Below are 17181 nucleotides of genomic sequence, written 5' to 3'. Positions count from 1 at the left end.
ATTAAAAACCTATTTTAAGGCCTTAAGTTATAATTCTTGAATATACTTTTCCAGATTTATCATAGCTCTGTAGTTCTTAGCAAAAGTACTAACTAAATATGGCAAACTAATTGGTAAAAGAGCATTCAACTTTTAGGTCTTACTTTAATGCATCTATGTCTTTATTATATTATAATCAAGTTACTTATTAATTTTTAACAACTAAAGGCTGTTATTTGTTGTTGGTATTAGTAATAGATTTTTTTTTCCTTTTCTTCCTCTTTACTCAGGAAGCCCAGCCTATCCTTGAACTCCCTACAGTCAAGGATGACCTTGAACTTCTAGTCTCCTGCCTACACATCCAAAGTACTGAGTGTATAGGCATGTGCACTATGCATGGCTAATGCAGTGCTACAGTCAACACAGGGTCTTATGCATGTTAGGCAACAATCTTACAGCTGATATATACCTCCAGCCCTAGTAAAAACTTTAAAAAGTACCTTGATCTTTGAGTTTCTAAAACTTTTCCCAGTCCATTTATTGATCTGAAATAAAAAGCAAAAGGAAAGGGTTTTAAAAAGTAAATGGCAACTTTTTTTTTAAAAAAGCATACAAAATCAATTATTCCTAAAACAAAAAGAAAACAGATACAAATGTAACCAGAACTAGTAAAACTGAAAATGGAAAACCTGTATTTTTTTTAATGGTTTAGATTCTTTATCTTCAAACTACAAATCTAACACAATCTAGTTGTGCATTTAAGAAAACTTGTTACTCAAAGCCTACCACACAACTGGAAGGCTAGTTATGACCGTGAGTTACAAAAGGTTCCTCACTTTAGGAAAAGGGTAAGGATGTGGCTCAGTGTACAGTCCTTGCATAGCATGTAACTTGGCACAGTGTTTGCCTACATGCACAACTCCTAGGTGTGACCCCAGCACTGCCAAAATGAAAAGAAAGAAAGAAGATGATTCATAAGTAGCAGGGATTCCTAATGTTCTTGTATACTCAAAACTTTTGCATGACAGACAATTTTAACATATATACACTGGAGAAACAGTGAACACAAAACACCAAAACAAAGGAAAATGGTTTCCTTTGTATGTCACAAGATACTTTAATTCCTTTAAACACTGTGAACAACTATGCATTTTTATTGCATTAATTCTCTTTTCTATACAGACATATATCTAAAATATTCGCTGCTTGTTCAATATGTTCTTATGGGTAAGCCTTCTTGTGTACAGTGATTCTGAGGTAAGTTTCACTTCTAGACTACTTAACGAGAGTCTCAATCTTCTCTTCAAAGAAGCAAATCTTCATTGTAATAGCAGCTCAGGAAGCACTCACTAAGTGTCAGGCATGGTTCATCTGCAATTTCACAAGTCTCAGGTACTACTTAACGCAAACTTGTAAGATGGGTTTTATTCAAGTTTTGAAGATGATGTTTAAGAAGCTTAAATCAACCCCCATAAGAACAGTGAGAAAGACAACAAGGATGACAACCAAGGCAGACTTCAACTCCATATTCCTAAACACTATGCAATATTATCTGCTTTCTACAGAAAACATTACTTCTTATAGCAAAAACCTAAGAATATTATTATTAAAATAAGAGAAAAATAGAGGAAAAAAGTATGAATTTCTTTCTCTTGTAATCATAATCACTACAAATGACCTCTTAATGAGTTATATATTTCTGATTCAGTTTTATAGCATATATTATATAAACTAGTGGTACTACAGTCAACATGTAAGGTCAACAGAGATTTTATTAAATATGGTAGTGCTAGTCCATTATTTAAAAAAAAAACTCCACAGTCACTAAAAGCGGACATAAGGAAAGTCGCTAAAATATATGACCGTACCTAATTTAGGTCTTACAAAATAATTCAAGATACAGTTCCTGGACTTTACCTCATTTGAAAAGTCCACCATTGGTTTAAAAAAGAATGGGACTCTCTAAGATAGCCAGCAAAATGACTGTTATATTATTTATTAACAGCAGTATCATTCATAATATTCTATTTTGATTAGCCATACACATAGGCAATGTACACATAAAGCAATCCAGAAGACAAAGCACAGCTGACAAATAAGAAAACCATTAAATCAAGAAGGGTTCAAGTGGAAGTGAAAAATTTGAGCAAGGAAGACTTTGTTAAGGAATGGAAGGAAAAGAGAAAATAGACTCTACAGATGAAAATATATAGTATTATATATTATAAAGGAGGGGATGGACTCAGAAACTGGCAAATGAGAAAACATTATGAGTAGGTGATACCTGGCAAGACATATACATGAAAAAGTAAATTAACTCTCTTAGGGAGTTAAGGAGGTTTGACCTTAGGAAAGTGTCAAAGAACAGACAGGAAATGAAAACTTATAAAGGGAGTTGGTAGACCTAGAATATCAGCCTAGAAATTCCAAATTTTGCTTTGCAAGTGCTGGTGCATTATTTCACACATTCCTACTTATTTAACAGTCAATTAGTCAAGAACAATATACATGATTCCTTAATGATCCTTGAATCTTGTCTTATGCTCCTATAGAGCAATAATCAAAGTGAAAATATTTTACATATTAAAATTTAGATCTGAAGGCATTTAACATATATTTTTCACTGTTCTTTAAAAATGAATTTAGGTCTCCTTTTACATTTTATTTTATTAAGCTATACATTTTTCTCTGCTTTCCTCCCTGCCTCTCCCCTCCCCTTCAACCCTCTCCCATAGTCCCCATGCTGCCAATTTACTCAGGAGACCTTGTCTTTTTCTACTTTCCATGTAGATTACCATTTATGTATGTCTCTCTTAGGGTCCTTATCGTTGTCCAGGTTCTCTGGGATTGTGATTTGTAGGCTGGTTTTCTTTGCTTTATGTTTAAAAACCACTTTTTTTTTTTTTGTGAGTGAGTACATATGATAATGTACTTTCTGAGTCTGGGTTATCTCACTCAATATGATGTTTTCTAGCTCCATCATTTAGGCCTATTTTTAATTGACATATAAAAAAAGGGCCATAAAGATGGGGTGCCATGTGACATCTCAATACATGTACAGACTATAACACTTAGGTAAACAAATCTATCTCCTCCACCATTTTTTCTCTAGCTTTTACAATACAACAGTCAAGTGCTGTCTGCTGTACCTGAGAGTTGTTCTTAATTTGTTTAGCTCCTCTTCTGAAACCAAGTCTGTTTTATTGATAAGAATCATGTCTGCCAAAGCAACTTGCCTAAAACAGCAAAGAACAACTGTCAGAAGAAAAATGCTAAGAAATCACTAAAACATTTAGAAACAATATTTAAGTCAACATTTCAATTAAGAACTAGCTTGGCCTCAGTTTATTCCCAATCTACTCATTCCACAGAAGAATTTCATACATTACTATGTAAGCTCATCCAAAAGTTATTTGTTACTGGTTATATAAAGATAAGCCTCCAGAGTTTTTAATAAAGAATAATTTTCAGTTCATAGTGTGTGTGTATTAAAGAAAAGCAAAAAATTCAATTATCTATTATGATGGGAATAAGGATAACCTATTTGATAAAAATTGTAAAATTTACCATAATTGTCAAAGAAAGAGAAAAAGTTTACTTAACATTAAAAATTTTGCTTTATAATACTATATATCAAAAATATATCAAGATCTTGGGTAAATATCTTCTTCATCCCATGAATATTATTTTTGTAAAACAGACAGAAAAAAATCCCAGTTAAAAAATCCAACTGATAAAATGCTACATAACATACCAGATTATTTTCCTCAATTCTTCATGAAATTCTAATCACTGAACTACTAGTTTCTAAGTCTGTTATTAAGATATAAATCAAAGAACACAGCAAAATTGAAAAAAAAATAACTACAGACTATATATCACAATCCTGCTTCTATTTAAGTAATCTGCTGTGACTAAGACAGAATGTCTACATAGTCAAATACTAACAGTCACAGTCTTTAAATTGGAGACCTTCTATTTAATCTCTCATGGACTTTACAACTTTCTGATATTTTCTATCTGGCTTATGTATATTTTCTACAATAACCACTTTATGAGGAAAAAGTTACAATCATATTAAAATTAATTTTAATTTAAATCACAATTATACAACAACACAATATTTAGGAAGGGTTACAAAAGAATTCAATTATTAAATTCCAAGATAACAAAGAATCATTTGCTTACAGTCTATTTCCTGTGCTAGGATCATCTGTAGCAAATCCCAGGAGGCCTCGCTCTTAAGCCTAGCAGCATTATTTGGTTTCAAAACCTTCATCTCGTTAGTGAAAATATGCTTAAGGTAGGAAAACTAATTTAAATACTTGTAAGTCTACAGACAAAACAATTAAGGACATAAAAATACTTAAAAACTGTGTTAATGGCCAAGTCAAAAGTATTTCAGTATTTGTTCCTCTGTATTAAGTACAGTGAGGAAGTATGGAGTTTCTAAAGAGTTTCAATTTCAAAAAAATGGCATGAGAATAAAATGCTTATAATAAATGTTAAAAATCTTCTCAATTCAAGCTGGGCAGTGGTGGCACATGCCTTTAATCCCAGCACTCAGGAGGCAGAGCAGGCGGATCTCTGAGTTCGAGGTCAGCCTGGTCTACAAGAGCTAGTTCCAGGACAGGCTCCAAAGCTACAAGAGAAACCTTGTCTTGAAAAATCAAAAAAATAAGAAAAGAAAAGAATCTTTTAAGTTCATCAAAATCAACTACGTCCTATGCCCACCATTCACTTTATCCCACAATATAAACGGTTTAATTAAAATGCTGGTTATGAGTCCATGACTGGTAGACAGCAATGATGTGTGAGAGGAAGAGAAAGTGTTTGCCTTAATTATCTTCATATTTTTAAGTTCTTTTTTGTCTGTTGTTTAGTTTTTGTTTTATGTTACTGATCGTTTTCTTTCAAGCTGGTTATAATCAATATAAGCTTTAAATATGAATACCTAGTAGCTTCATTGACAAGGCCATCAGGTTTTTCTTCAGCTAAATGCTGAACAAAACAAACAAAATTTTAAAACAATTACTATAATACAATGCAGAAATCTAATGTCAACTCAAAAAAAGGATTTTACTTTAAAGCTATCTTTTTTGTCTTAATGAGACTTTAAGTTCCATTACTAAACATGAATGGTGAAAGACTTATCTAGTAAGTTACTATGAGGTACTTCTCACCTCCAGAAGCAGCCCCTCTCTCAACACTTTTACATCCTGAAGTCATCTATGCCATAAGGGTTCCCAGTGTTGTCTTCTAAAAAATCATGTTTTCAACCTCATCACCTTACCTCTCAACAGAGACTCCCTATCATAACAAAAAGCTGGCTACTGAGGATTAAAGACAACTAGACATTAACATTTTACATTCTAATCAAATTGTATAAAGTATTTAACTTTGGGCTGGAGAGATGGTATAGCCGTTAAAGGCTAGGCTCACAACCAAAACCAAATTATTTCATTTTAAAAACATATTAACTCATTAAGGTATCATGGCATGAGAAGTAAATATTTTCATTTTACATATATAAGAACTTAAATTTAATGTCCTCATCATCACAGAATACTGTTTTTACATACCACCACCAGATTATTTTTTAATTAAAAGCATACTTGATAGAAGTAAACACGATTTAAAATCTTTTCTCAAAAGCTTTTATGCCATGTACAACCAGTCTCACATAGAATGCTATTTAATAATTGCATAAGAGTATATATAGAATTATGTACAAATTACATCACATTTTGCCAGGCTAGTTTCACAATTCATGGGGAAGTCACTATTATAGCTTAGAATTTAAGACACACTGATGATTATTTAATAGACTTTGTTAAGAGGCAATCCTTTTTTCTTCTAAAGATCATAACCAAAGTCATGACAGAGACATAGTCATTTCATCTCTTAATACAGGCCCTGAAAAGTCTACCAATCCATAGTTAACTCTCCCATTTGTTGACACAGACACATAAACTCTGTTATCTGAAAAATGCTCCACAACATGCAGCAACACATCTCTTTGCACTAAGCAGTCAAAAATCATACATCTGCATCTAGATGATCCTTTCCAATAAAGTTTTATAAAAGTAAAAAATAAATGCACCTATCTCCAAAGGATTCCTCATCTCTGCTAGGGACTGCAGCTTTTATTTATATTTCAAAAAAGGCATTAATAATTTCAGTACTAATGAACCCAACAAATCAACATATTCAAAGAATAATCATTCAAACTCCCAATGACCTACCATGACAAACAAAATAAGGAGATGAGATAGTGGCCAATGGACACAAGTTCTGGTATCTCAGGAGAAGTAAATTCTAGGAATTTATTCTGGAAAGCTAATTTACAGCATGGTAACTAAAATTTGGACTATAGGACGGAACAATAGAAATTTCCCAAATGATCTAACCCTATATGCTAGCAAGAACTGGTAACTAAGTAAGTTGATGTACAAGATTAGTATCAGACTGTTTCACAATGTTCTTAGAACATATATACAGACAGATTAGGATAGCAAATTGCATACCTTAAATCTATCCAATGTTTATTTGTGGGTTATGGCTCAATACAGTTGGGGGACAAAAAAAAATCATTCAAATAAATTACTACCATAGTCACAACTTGAGCTATAGAAGTTCTTTCCCACAGAAATAAAAAAGCAGGAGGAAACAAAGAAAATAAATCAAAATGGTCTAAAAATTCATTAACTAAGAAAGAACTGAGCTGACCACAGCGGAAACAAATCCAATGTCAAAGATGTCAGACATCAGACAAAGAAAGGGGAGAGAAATAACAGCACTTTTTTATTTTATTTTCATCCTGTTAGTGAGGACAGGTTAGAGATCTAATGTGGGCTCAGCTTTGAAAACTTATTGCATAATGTCAGTCTGTTTATTTTTCTGCACTTTTCCAAGCCAAACTGATTTCTGACTGAATAGTTTCAATAGCCTGTGCAATACAACAGAAGACTCAGAAAGAAATCTCTTAGTTGACCTTTTACATGTAAACTTCATTCATTGATTCTATTGCATTAAATGCTGTCACATTTGTAGAACTGAAAAGAACAATGTCAGTGCCTAGATGTCAAGCCTTGAAAACAGAGAGCTGTCATTTTAAGTTGTCCAATTCTTTGCCCATGATTAAAAAATGAATATTTCAGATCAATGGGTGACAATCCCATTAGAGTGATAGCCTATGATATCAATTACCACTTCAGTTTCAATTTGGCTGGCTGGCCACAGGGTACCATTTCTCAGCTGTACTTGTGATGGGCTGGCTCTGTGAAGCATGACACCCTTAAATTGCTGCCCATTATCCAACTGTCATTACTTGTACTGCCTCAGAATTCTCTGAATCACAAACAGCTACTGAGGTCAAGCTTTGCAACCAGAGGAATTGGACAAGTTGGCAAATTCTTTATATAAAGGCAAAGTTATTTATCTGACATCTGACTTGGAAAATCTAAAGTTTCCATTATCCTGACAGTATGTCAGTTTTGTGTAGGTATATTGATTTAATAATTTAAGAGGTTTTATCAAGGTGGCAAGGGGTTAAACATATACTGTGTTTGCATTATTCAGAACACTGCTTTGTTTCAGGGTCTTTATCAGGCCAGTAAAGATTTTATTTAATTCCTCTCTATATACAACTAGATATAAAATCATTTCTATAAACATAAAACACTAGAGTTTGACTTTGGGTAAAGCATGTTAAATCTATAAAAAAAGCAAATGAAATGTCCTAGCTGCTATCTTATGTATTCCAAATTTGTGAATCAACTTAAAGAGGAAATTAATTCAAACATGCCTATAAAAATGTTCAAAATGAAGACTTTAAATTTTCTAGTGAGTTTTTGATTTTTACTATCTCCATTCACATTTTCTTGAAATATAATTTGAAAATAGCCATTACCCACACAAGGGTATATACTGTCCTTTTCCTAAGTCAGTCTGCTTCTCTCTCTTTTCCTCCCTCCCTCTAATTCTATATCTGAATGCCTGTAGTTAAATCTATGCTTATTTTTTTTTAACAAATTACAACTTTTCTTAAAGAAACCCACTGAGGTTGGTGACCCACAACTATAATCCCAGCATTCAGGAGATGTAGAAGAAAGACTATGGGTTTGAGGGCAGCCTGGGTTGCATACCAAGTTCAAGACTGCATAGGCTAAGCAGTAGGACCTACACACACACATACATACATACATACATACACACACACACACACACACACACACACACACACACACAAACATTAGAATTTTTCTGAATAAAACGGTAATATTTCTCAATATTAACTCAATTTTTCATTGAGTCCTATTCTATTCATAAGTTTAAAATGTAAACTCTAGAACAGGATTCAAATGTCTCAAATTAGGGTACTGAGAGTTGGGGGTATGAAGGGCCAGTAAAGTACTGGTAGCCATTTGGACAGACCTGATAAATTTTTTCACAACATAATTTCATTGAGGATTTGGAAGAAAGAACATAAAAATTAAGTTTAGATACATCAACGGGTAAAATACTCAATGAATGTTTAAACACTGATTTTTAACTCCCAAGAAACTGTGTGTTTTCTGAAACAGGTTCTCACTATAAAGCACTGGATGCCCTGAAACTCACTACGTGGATCACACTGTCCTCAGCCCACTGACATCAACTTGTCTCTACCTCCCAAGTTCTGAGACAAATGGTGGGCGCCACCATACCCAACCTCCATGAAATTACTACGTTGTTCCCAATCCATATGCTCAGATAGGTGTGGGGACAGGGGTTGGTAATAGGACAGAGGTAAACTTATTCTCCAATGCCTTTTGTAACATTTCTATTTTTTAAAAAATTTTCCTCAGTTCACTTGAAAATTGGTCATGTTATTTCATCTTATGCAGCAATAATAATACACTTAAAAAGCATTTGAGTGTATTTTTAAGTTGAGGCTAAAAAATACACTTAAAGATCTCAGCAGCTGGCAAAAGCATTCACAGCAGAGTATCATTTAATGAAGAATCTCTTCTTATTATGCACTAATTTTTATTTCTTCAAAATTAAATAAATCAGTATTTTGTTTAAAAAACTAATTATGGTTTGTGTTTGCAAATAGTTAACAAAAACTAAGAACTCATATATTTTATTAAGCTGATTTTTTTCTATAAAAAAGAAAAGCCAATAGTAGGAATGGATTCTAGTAAGAAGCAACACATATCCAAAGTTTATCCTGACTCTATAATCTTATTATAAAATATTATAGTAACTATAATTTTTATTACAACATGAAACCAGACTAAAATAAATACTAGGTTTAAAACCACATAATAATATAAACACACACAAAGTGTATATGTTACTTGAATTATTATTTTGAAAAAGGTTTTCTTAAGATAAGTTTAACAGAAACAGAAAATACAACTAACCCCTCCATTCCTACATTTGACAATTAGCAAGTTATATTTGCTCAACTTACTTTCAATCCATATTTTGAATCTACAACAGTTATGATACCTACAAAGAAATAACAAGGTAGTCAGTCTTTAAAGTTATCAGTTTTATGCAACTATACTTGAGAAGGAAAATTAAAATATCTTCAGTTCACAAATACCATTCAATAAAGTATTATTTCTCTTACCAATGTGGCAAATTAACTCAATCTCAGGAATATGCAAATATGTTTCAAATATATATTGAGTGACTAGCTCTGTTTCTAAGAAACTAGAAAAAAAATTTAAAAATTAAGTCAACAATAAAATAAAACTTCTTTGGTATTTAAAAGTTTAAAGTCCAAACTAAGACTTCAATAATCCATAATTATTCCATAATCATAGAGAAATAAGACAAATTACACGAGAGACAGGCTATTTTTATTTTCACAGTCAAAAAGAGGCTTTTCTAAATATTTAGAGTATTATTTAAAGAATCTGAGACATCTTAAGACATTGTATTCCTAAACTCTGTTAGTACCTAAATTCTCAAAAGATCAATTAGTTCAGCAATTTCTGAACATATATCAAATCGTTTTCAAAAATATAATAGGAGAATGTGATAATGTCTATGAAATTCAACAAGCTACATGCCTAATAAAACCCATCTTCAATGAGTCTTACCCAATAGTCCACATGGCTGGTTTAAAGATATATAAAGAAAGGAGAAACGACAGGGGAAAGTGACTAGAGTTGCTACAATAAGAAAATGGTACCAAGCTTACAAATTTATATAGACTGACAAGAGCTAAGTAGTGTATGTATGTGCACAGCATTCTGAATTCTTTAAATAAAAATGAAAGCAGGAATACGACCTTTCCATTGTCTTCCTGACTACCTACAAAGCTCTAGCATTACACTAAGTGTGTCATGGCAACAGAGGACACATGCAATCTACAGCGCATTCTGAAAGGAAAAGTCTCAGTAGAAGTCCTGGCAGAGTTGAGAGCAATCCCTAACAATCCAGTTTTATTACTGTCGAGGAATTTAGAATCCCAATGATCAAAAATTTGACTCATCAAAAATTAAACAAGTTTAAAAAGAACAATGATATAGGAATTAAAATTGCAATATAAACAAAATGAGTTCAAGCATAAAATAAATCTTACTTTAAAATAAACTACTTTAACTTACCATCAAGATAAATATCACTCCCTAACTCAGCATCAACCCAAAACATAGACGCCACTGCACCTGAAAGTATATAATATGATAATATTCATCAAATATAGTATTTCTTCAATTTGCAAAACACAATTTTATCAGTCCTATTTTTCACCAGTGGAAGCAGCTGCTAAACATACACACAAACTAAACCTACACTTCAATCTTTTTATGAGAATCACAGTGACAGGACTTTTCAAGACCTGCAGTCACCCCATTCCTCTCCCTTTTTCTACAAACAATAAATCTGGGCACTCATCAAACACTCTTCTATTGATGCCAAAATAATTTACCAATAAATATTGTGAAACAATTTGAACACAATAGCTGAGTATACACTGGACTTTTCTTATTTCCTGAATATAATTATTATACAGTTCACAAATAATAAATTTCTCCCAAGGAAAAACAAATAAAACACATTAATTCCAAAAATCACTTGCCCAGAATAAATTCACTTGTAATCTTTATAGAAGAAAAAGAACAAGAAAAATTACAAGTTCCTTGGTGGTACTCACTGCCATATATTTACTTAGTACTGGGCATAAAATTTGCATCTGAAGAAAAATTATTTCTAAGAAACAAATTAAAATTTGTTTTTGACAGGAACTGGTTTAACACAAAACCACACATTCTGATTAGTGTGCCGCAATACAAGAAAAGGAGACTGACAGCAAGGGAAAGCATCGCTGTCCCAGTTAGTGATGGTGCTGTCTAAAAGAATGAGCATAGGGGCAAACAAGGACAACTGAACTCATTCCACTGTCCAAAGCTGTCTACCTACTCTGACAAGATGTGGTCCCGCTAAGCATCACTCTGTGTCAACAGTGAAACACCTGTCAGCTGTTTACAGTGATTACTCATGCAAGACATAGCAAGGGCCACAAGATCTAATGGTTTCCTGATACCTATTGATTTTTTCCCAAAAACTTAATAGTTTTCCAATTTGACTGAAATAGGATTTGTGAGTAACAGGAGCAGAATCAATGTCTGTCCTCTTCAAGAAAATTACTTTACCATGACAATTATTTAGCTAAGAACTGGAGAGTGTCAGTCTCCTAAGCGAGAAACAACTGAATTGCCAATAAGAATTATTTCCACTTTCTTGGCTATAAACATGGTTTTAATTAATAAAGGTGAAAAAGAGTAAATTTACTGCATCATTATACCAAACAATAAGATACAAAAAAGTACTAATTTCTTTACTTAGTCAAATACATAGGTATGTTAGCATCACAGTTTTATAACTTTAAAACCTCACTGCTTTTTATTCAAATAAATGGCTTTATGTCTTACTTCTAATGAGGAGGAATTGTAATGTGCATTAATGATTCTATTCTTTTTTTTTTTTTTTTTTTTTTTTTTTGGTTTTTGGAGACAGGGTTTCTCTGTAGCTTTGGAGCCTGTCCTGGAACTGGCCCTTGTAGACCAGGCTGGCCTCAAACTCACAAAGATCCTCCACCTGCCTCTGCCTCCCAAGTGCTGGGATCAAAGGCGTGCGCCACCACCGCCTGGCCTACAGTTTTTATTCTAAACATCACTTGCATCTGATTCAATTTTTACAAGATGCTCAAAAAAGAATGATCTGAACTATAGATGTAGGTGCTTAGGAATAGCAAAGATGAGGGAATGGAGTAGGCGATTCTTCTCCCCAAAGAACATTAGGCAATGTCTGGAGATAATTTTAGTTGCTTCTAGGAATATGCTTCAGGTAGGCAGAACTAGGGATGCTGTTAAACATTCTACAATCTCAGGATAGTATCCCTCACAGAAGATAACTGGCCATCCAAAACATTTGTGTAAAGGCTGAGAAATTCTGAACTATATTGCAGAATCTTTCTTTAAAACCTGATAAAACAAATTTTCATGCAAGTATCAAAATTATATCAGAACAACCAAAAAACAAGTAAAGATCAGCTCCCTAACCAAAAATCTAGAAGTGTAATAGTCAAAGTTAGAAACAAAGTTCTATGTGAATGTAATGGTTTGAATAGGAATGGACCCTATGGGCTCACATATTTGAATGCTTTCTCATTAGGGAGTGGTGCTACTTGGCAACAATTAGGAGGTGTGGCCTTGTTGGAGGAAGTTATGTCACTAGGGATGGGCTTCGGGGTTTCAAATGCTCAAGTCAGGTCCAGTGTCACTCTCTTCCTGCTGCCCGCAGATGCAAATGTAGAATTCTCAGCTACCAAGTCTGCCTATGTGCTGCCATGCTCCCTGTAATGAGGATAATGGACTAAACCAGGGAGGCTGTGAGCAAGTCCTAACTAAATGTTTTCCTTTATGAGTTGTTGTGATCATGGTGTCTCTTCACAGAATTAGAACACTGGCTAAGACAGAACTACTGTGGCCTTTCCTAACTCAACTCCCACCCCCAAAAGAGGTTACAGAAGAATAGTTTACAAAATCCTAATACTAATCAGAAACATCTTCCCAAAAGACAAGATGTAGGACTAACTGGAAAGCAATAAGGGAGGGAATGTCAATGATAACAACAAATATTTAAAGACTAAAAAAAGTGTTAGTCACTTCTATGTCAGAAGTTGTTTTGTAAGACTAAGAGCAAAAGGAAGGAAGAGCTATGAGGTCTAATGATACCCCCACAGCAGCAAGGATTGATTATGTACTATTAGGTGAGTGTAGTAAACACAAGATATCCACACTGGATATTCGAGGCCAGAAGCTAATAGTCACTTTATCTCATCTGTCTGTCTGGTCACCCATTTCCATTAGCTTCCCTCTTTATGTGTCCCAATAATAATCAGCTTTCAAACTGGGGCTCAAAAATTTTGGAGGGGTAAGATAGTGAAGATATTAAAAGGAATTCCTCATCAATGCACACAGGTAAAAGACAGTCCTCTGACCTTCCCATACCAGACACAAAAGTACAACATGTGATTTCAGCAGAGGAAAAGAAATACAGATATTATTCTGCAAGGAAACAATTCAATAAAGCAAATAAAATTTGAAGTAGCTCTTTATAGCAAAAAACCTGAAAGCAATACAATACAAAAACAGGCTTGAAGACAAAAAGAGCAGAACAATAATCTGAGGCCTTGTATCACTATGTTTAGAATCAATTTAATAGCACCATTGTTTGGTCAATAAATTAATTTACAATAGTTAGAAACAGATAAGAAACGAGTATGAGGAGGATTATTGACACAAGGAAAGCATAAGATTATCAGAGTAAACGTGGATGCAAAAGATAAATCAGAACAATTAAAATAGGGGTTACAGTATAGCTTAGTGGTAGAGCACCTACCTAAAATGTGCAAGGTACTCAAAAACAGAAAGCTAGAAGCCAGAGAGATGGCTCAGCAGGCAAGGCTGCACCCTGCTGCTAATACAAGTATTAGCCCTAAACCTAATACTTGTGTTCCAGTCCCAGGACCCACATGGTGAAGAGAGAACTGACCAATATGGTGGAGAGAGGGCTGACTCCTGCAGACTGTCCTCTGAACTCCACACATGTACCACAGCACACACCTTCATATTCATTCTCACTTATTCATTTGCTCTCCCTCTCTCACCCCCTCAAGCCCCTTTCCTTGCAATCAAAAACATATAAACAAATCAACATAATTTAAAAAGGAAAATTAGACCAGTTAAAAGAACAAAATAAAATTCATTATGAAGAAAAGTGGTCTCATTAATATAGAACCAAATAATATGACAGAAAAAAAATTCACAATAATAAAAAGTGAAAATGTCCTTAAATAAAGTGTAGGAAAAAAAATAACTGAAAATAAAAACAAATTCCCACATTTTTATCAGATCACATCTGTTTGGGGCCTGACATCAGTAACTTTTGATATATTATACAAACATTAGGGTCTAATTATTTTTAAAAGTTTTTATGTGTATGAGTGCCTTGCACGATATACATGCTTTGGAGGGCAAATTGGCTAGAAGAGGGCACTGAATCCCCTAAAACTGGAGTTACAGACGGTTATGAGCTGTCCTGTGAGCTCTGGGACTAAACCTGGGTCCTCTGGAAGAACAACTCGTGCTCTTAATTGCCAAGCCATCTTTCCGACCCCCGGAGCCTAATCTTAATGACCAATGATGTCCTACCCAATCTCAAGAGCACCCATGTCAGGTAGCTCACAATCACCTGTAACTCCAGTTCCAAAGCATCCAACACCCACTTCTGGCTTCTTTGGGTAATTATACACATATGACACACACTCATATAAACACACACACACACACATAGATACACATAAAAATAAATCTTTATAAAAAAATAACTTATTCCTACCAATAACTCTAAATCAATTAATACAATTTTAAATTCTATTAACAGCTTAACCATCTCAAGAAGTACACTGACAACTCTTATGTGACACAAGCTAGAATTTCTCATCCTTTGAACGATGGCAAAAATTAAATGCAGAGAAAAGCGCTAGCGCTGCTGAAATGACTCAACAGGTAAAGCACTTGCCGTGCAGGAGTCAAGGCTAGACCCAAAACGTCCATACAGAAGCTGGGTGGGCATGGCCACCTACCTGCAACTCCATCATAGGGAAGTAAGTAAAGAGACTGAAGATAGGGAATTTCTGAAGCAAGCTGGATAGCCAAACCAGCAAAAGTGACAAGCTCAACTCTTTGCTCACTGAGAGACCCTGCATCATCAATACCTAAGGTAAAAAGCCCATTCACATTTGAATATGCATAATACATGGATGTGTACCACATAAACATATGCAAAAAAATAAAGTTTTAATCTCATTTTAACTATCTCTCTAAGGCATCAAAGAACTATATGCTGGTTACTAATAATATCATTTCTTACCAGGATCTGCTAGTCCAGTGGTCTCTAGGAGTATGTAATCAAATTTCCCCTTCTTCTGCATCAGATTCTCTATAGCTCTAAGGCCATTGTCCCTGAGAATACAAAAAATACAGTAATAACTGACTACCCAAACATTTTGAAATAGTCACAACACAACACAAAAATATTTTCAGATACACACAAATTTAACTCCTTAAGCTTCTAATAAAATGTCCAATATTTAACAATGACAAGAAGAAAACAAGTGCAAATATAGCAGAAATGATGTGTGTGTGAATTTTTTTATTAAAACTAAAGGCAAAGAGAATGTTATCTAACAAAAGTCAATATTTATCTTACAGATTTATAAAAGGAAACCAGTATAAATAATGATGAAGTTTATCGTTTAGAGTAGTTCAATATGAAATTAAAGGAACATTGTTGCTGCAAACCTTTTAACTCTAGTCTGAATTAGGGTATAGTGTAATTTCCTTAAAAAACAAAACAAAACAAAAAAACTCTCATTATGCAGTTCAACCTGACCTGGAACTGTCAATCTTCCTCTTCCACCTCCCAAATGCTGGGATTACAGGCTTTTATTACCTATTTTTTATTCTTAATACGAAAAGTTAAGGTAAATATCAATGTGGTGCCTTTTGGTTAAGAAAATATGTATAACTACTTCCTCTTTCCAGAAAATTGTGACTCGGTGTCAAACATCTACAATTGTAAATAACACAGGAGAACCTCATTATAATATAGAAAAATCAGAAGCACATGCAGTAATTATGATGATTTATCCAAGAGCTTATTTTATCAGAAAATTTATCCAAGTTGCTGTTTTATGTCAGGTACTCTTCTAGGACCAATGATAGCTTAGGAAACTAAAAAGACACTGCCCATGGAAACTTAAGTAGTAACCTAACCACTTAACATATTTAACATAAGGTTCTTTCCCGGTTTCTGTGTGTTTATATGTTAATACTCGGATCTGAACACAGAGCCACATATATGCTAAACAAGCAAGCTAGTAATGAGTTACATTCCCAATCCTCCTTTTACTTTTTATTTTGAGATAGGATATCATTAAGTTGCCCAGGCTAGTTTTGACTCACTTGGTAGCCCAGGCAGGCCTTGAATTTGGGATCCTCCTGCATCAGCCTCTCAAGTAGCTAGGATTACAAATCTGTATCACCAGGCTTGGCTGATTCTTCCCTTTCTTATGTGTTTGTGTGCGTAGGCATTGTGATGTGTATGTGCACATGTGCACATGAAGAGGACATGTTGGTGTTTTTCTCAATGGCTTCCCACCTTATTTTTTCTCATAGGGTCTCTCACCTAGACTGCCCGGCCAGGGAACTACAGGAATCTACCAGTCTCCCTGCCTACCCAGCACTGGGATTACAAACTCACACTGCCCTGCCTGGCTTTCCAGGTCAGTACTTGGGTCCTCAAGCTTGTGTAGGAAGCACTTTTTTCACAGACATTTCCCAGCCCATGGTTATTCTCTTTTATGACATTTATTTTTTACTTTAAAGAGACTTGAAGCAGCCGGCGAGATGGCTCAGAGGTTAAGAGCACCTAACACTCCTCTGCCAGAGGACCCAGGTTCGAGTCCCGTCTGGCTCTCCAATGACGTCAGTGATCGATAAATCGCTATCAAAAATTGGAAAAAAAAAAGTTTTAGGGAGGCAGGGAGGAGGTGGAAATTTTTAATAAATAAATAAATTTAAAAAAAAAGAGACTTGAACACTTAGGGGTTGGAGACATGGCTCAGTGGGTAAG

General features: G+C 34.3%; 1 protein-coding gene across 2 annotated transcripts in view; it reads right to left on the bottom strand.

Moving 5' to 3' along the window:
• The window catches only part of LOC125403423 (zinc-regulated GTPase metalloprotein activator 1), a 44867-nt gene that overhangs the window by 19061 nt on the left and 8625 nt on the right, over positions 1-17181 (bottom strand). For both annotated transcript variants that reach the window (XM_048438735.3, XM_048438736.3), the window contains exons 4-9: positions 15418-15509; positions 10587-10646; positions 9440-9477; positions 4934-4980; positions 3129-3215; positions 480-524 (exon numbers count right to left, since the gene is read on the bottom strand). In XM_048438735.3, coding sequence (XP_048294692.3) covers positions 480-524; positions 3129-3215; positions 4934-4980; positions 9440-9477; positions 10587-10646; positions 15418-15509 — 369 coding nt within the window. The remainder of the gene's footprint in view (positions 1-479; positions 525-3128; positions 3216-4933; positions 4981-9439; positions 9478-10586; positions 10647-15417; positions 15510-17181) is intronic.

The sequence above is a fragment of the Myodes glareolus genome, chromosome 7 (assembly GCF_982192425.1).
Source record: "Myodes glareolus chromosome 7, mMyoGla1.1, whole genome shotgun sequence".
Classification (NCBI taxonomy): domain Eukaryota; kingdom Metazoa; phylum Chordata; class Mammalia; order Rodentia; family Cricetidae; genus Myodes; species Myodes glareolus.
This window is presented reverse-complemented; position numbering and strand designations above follow the sequence as displayed.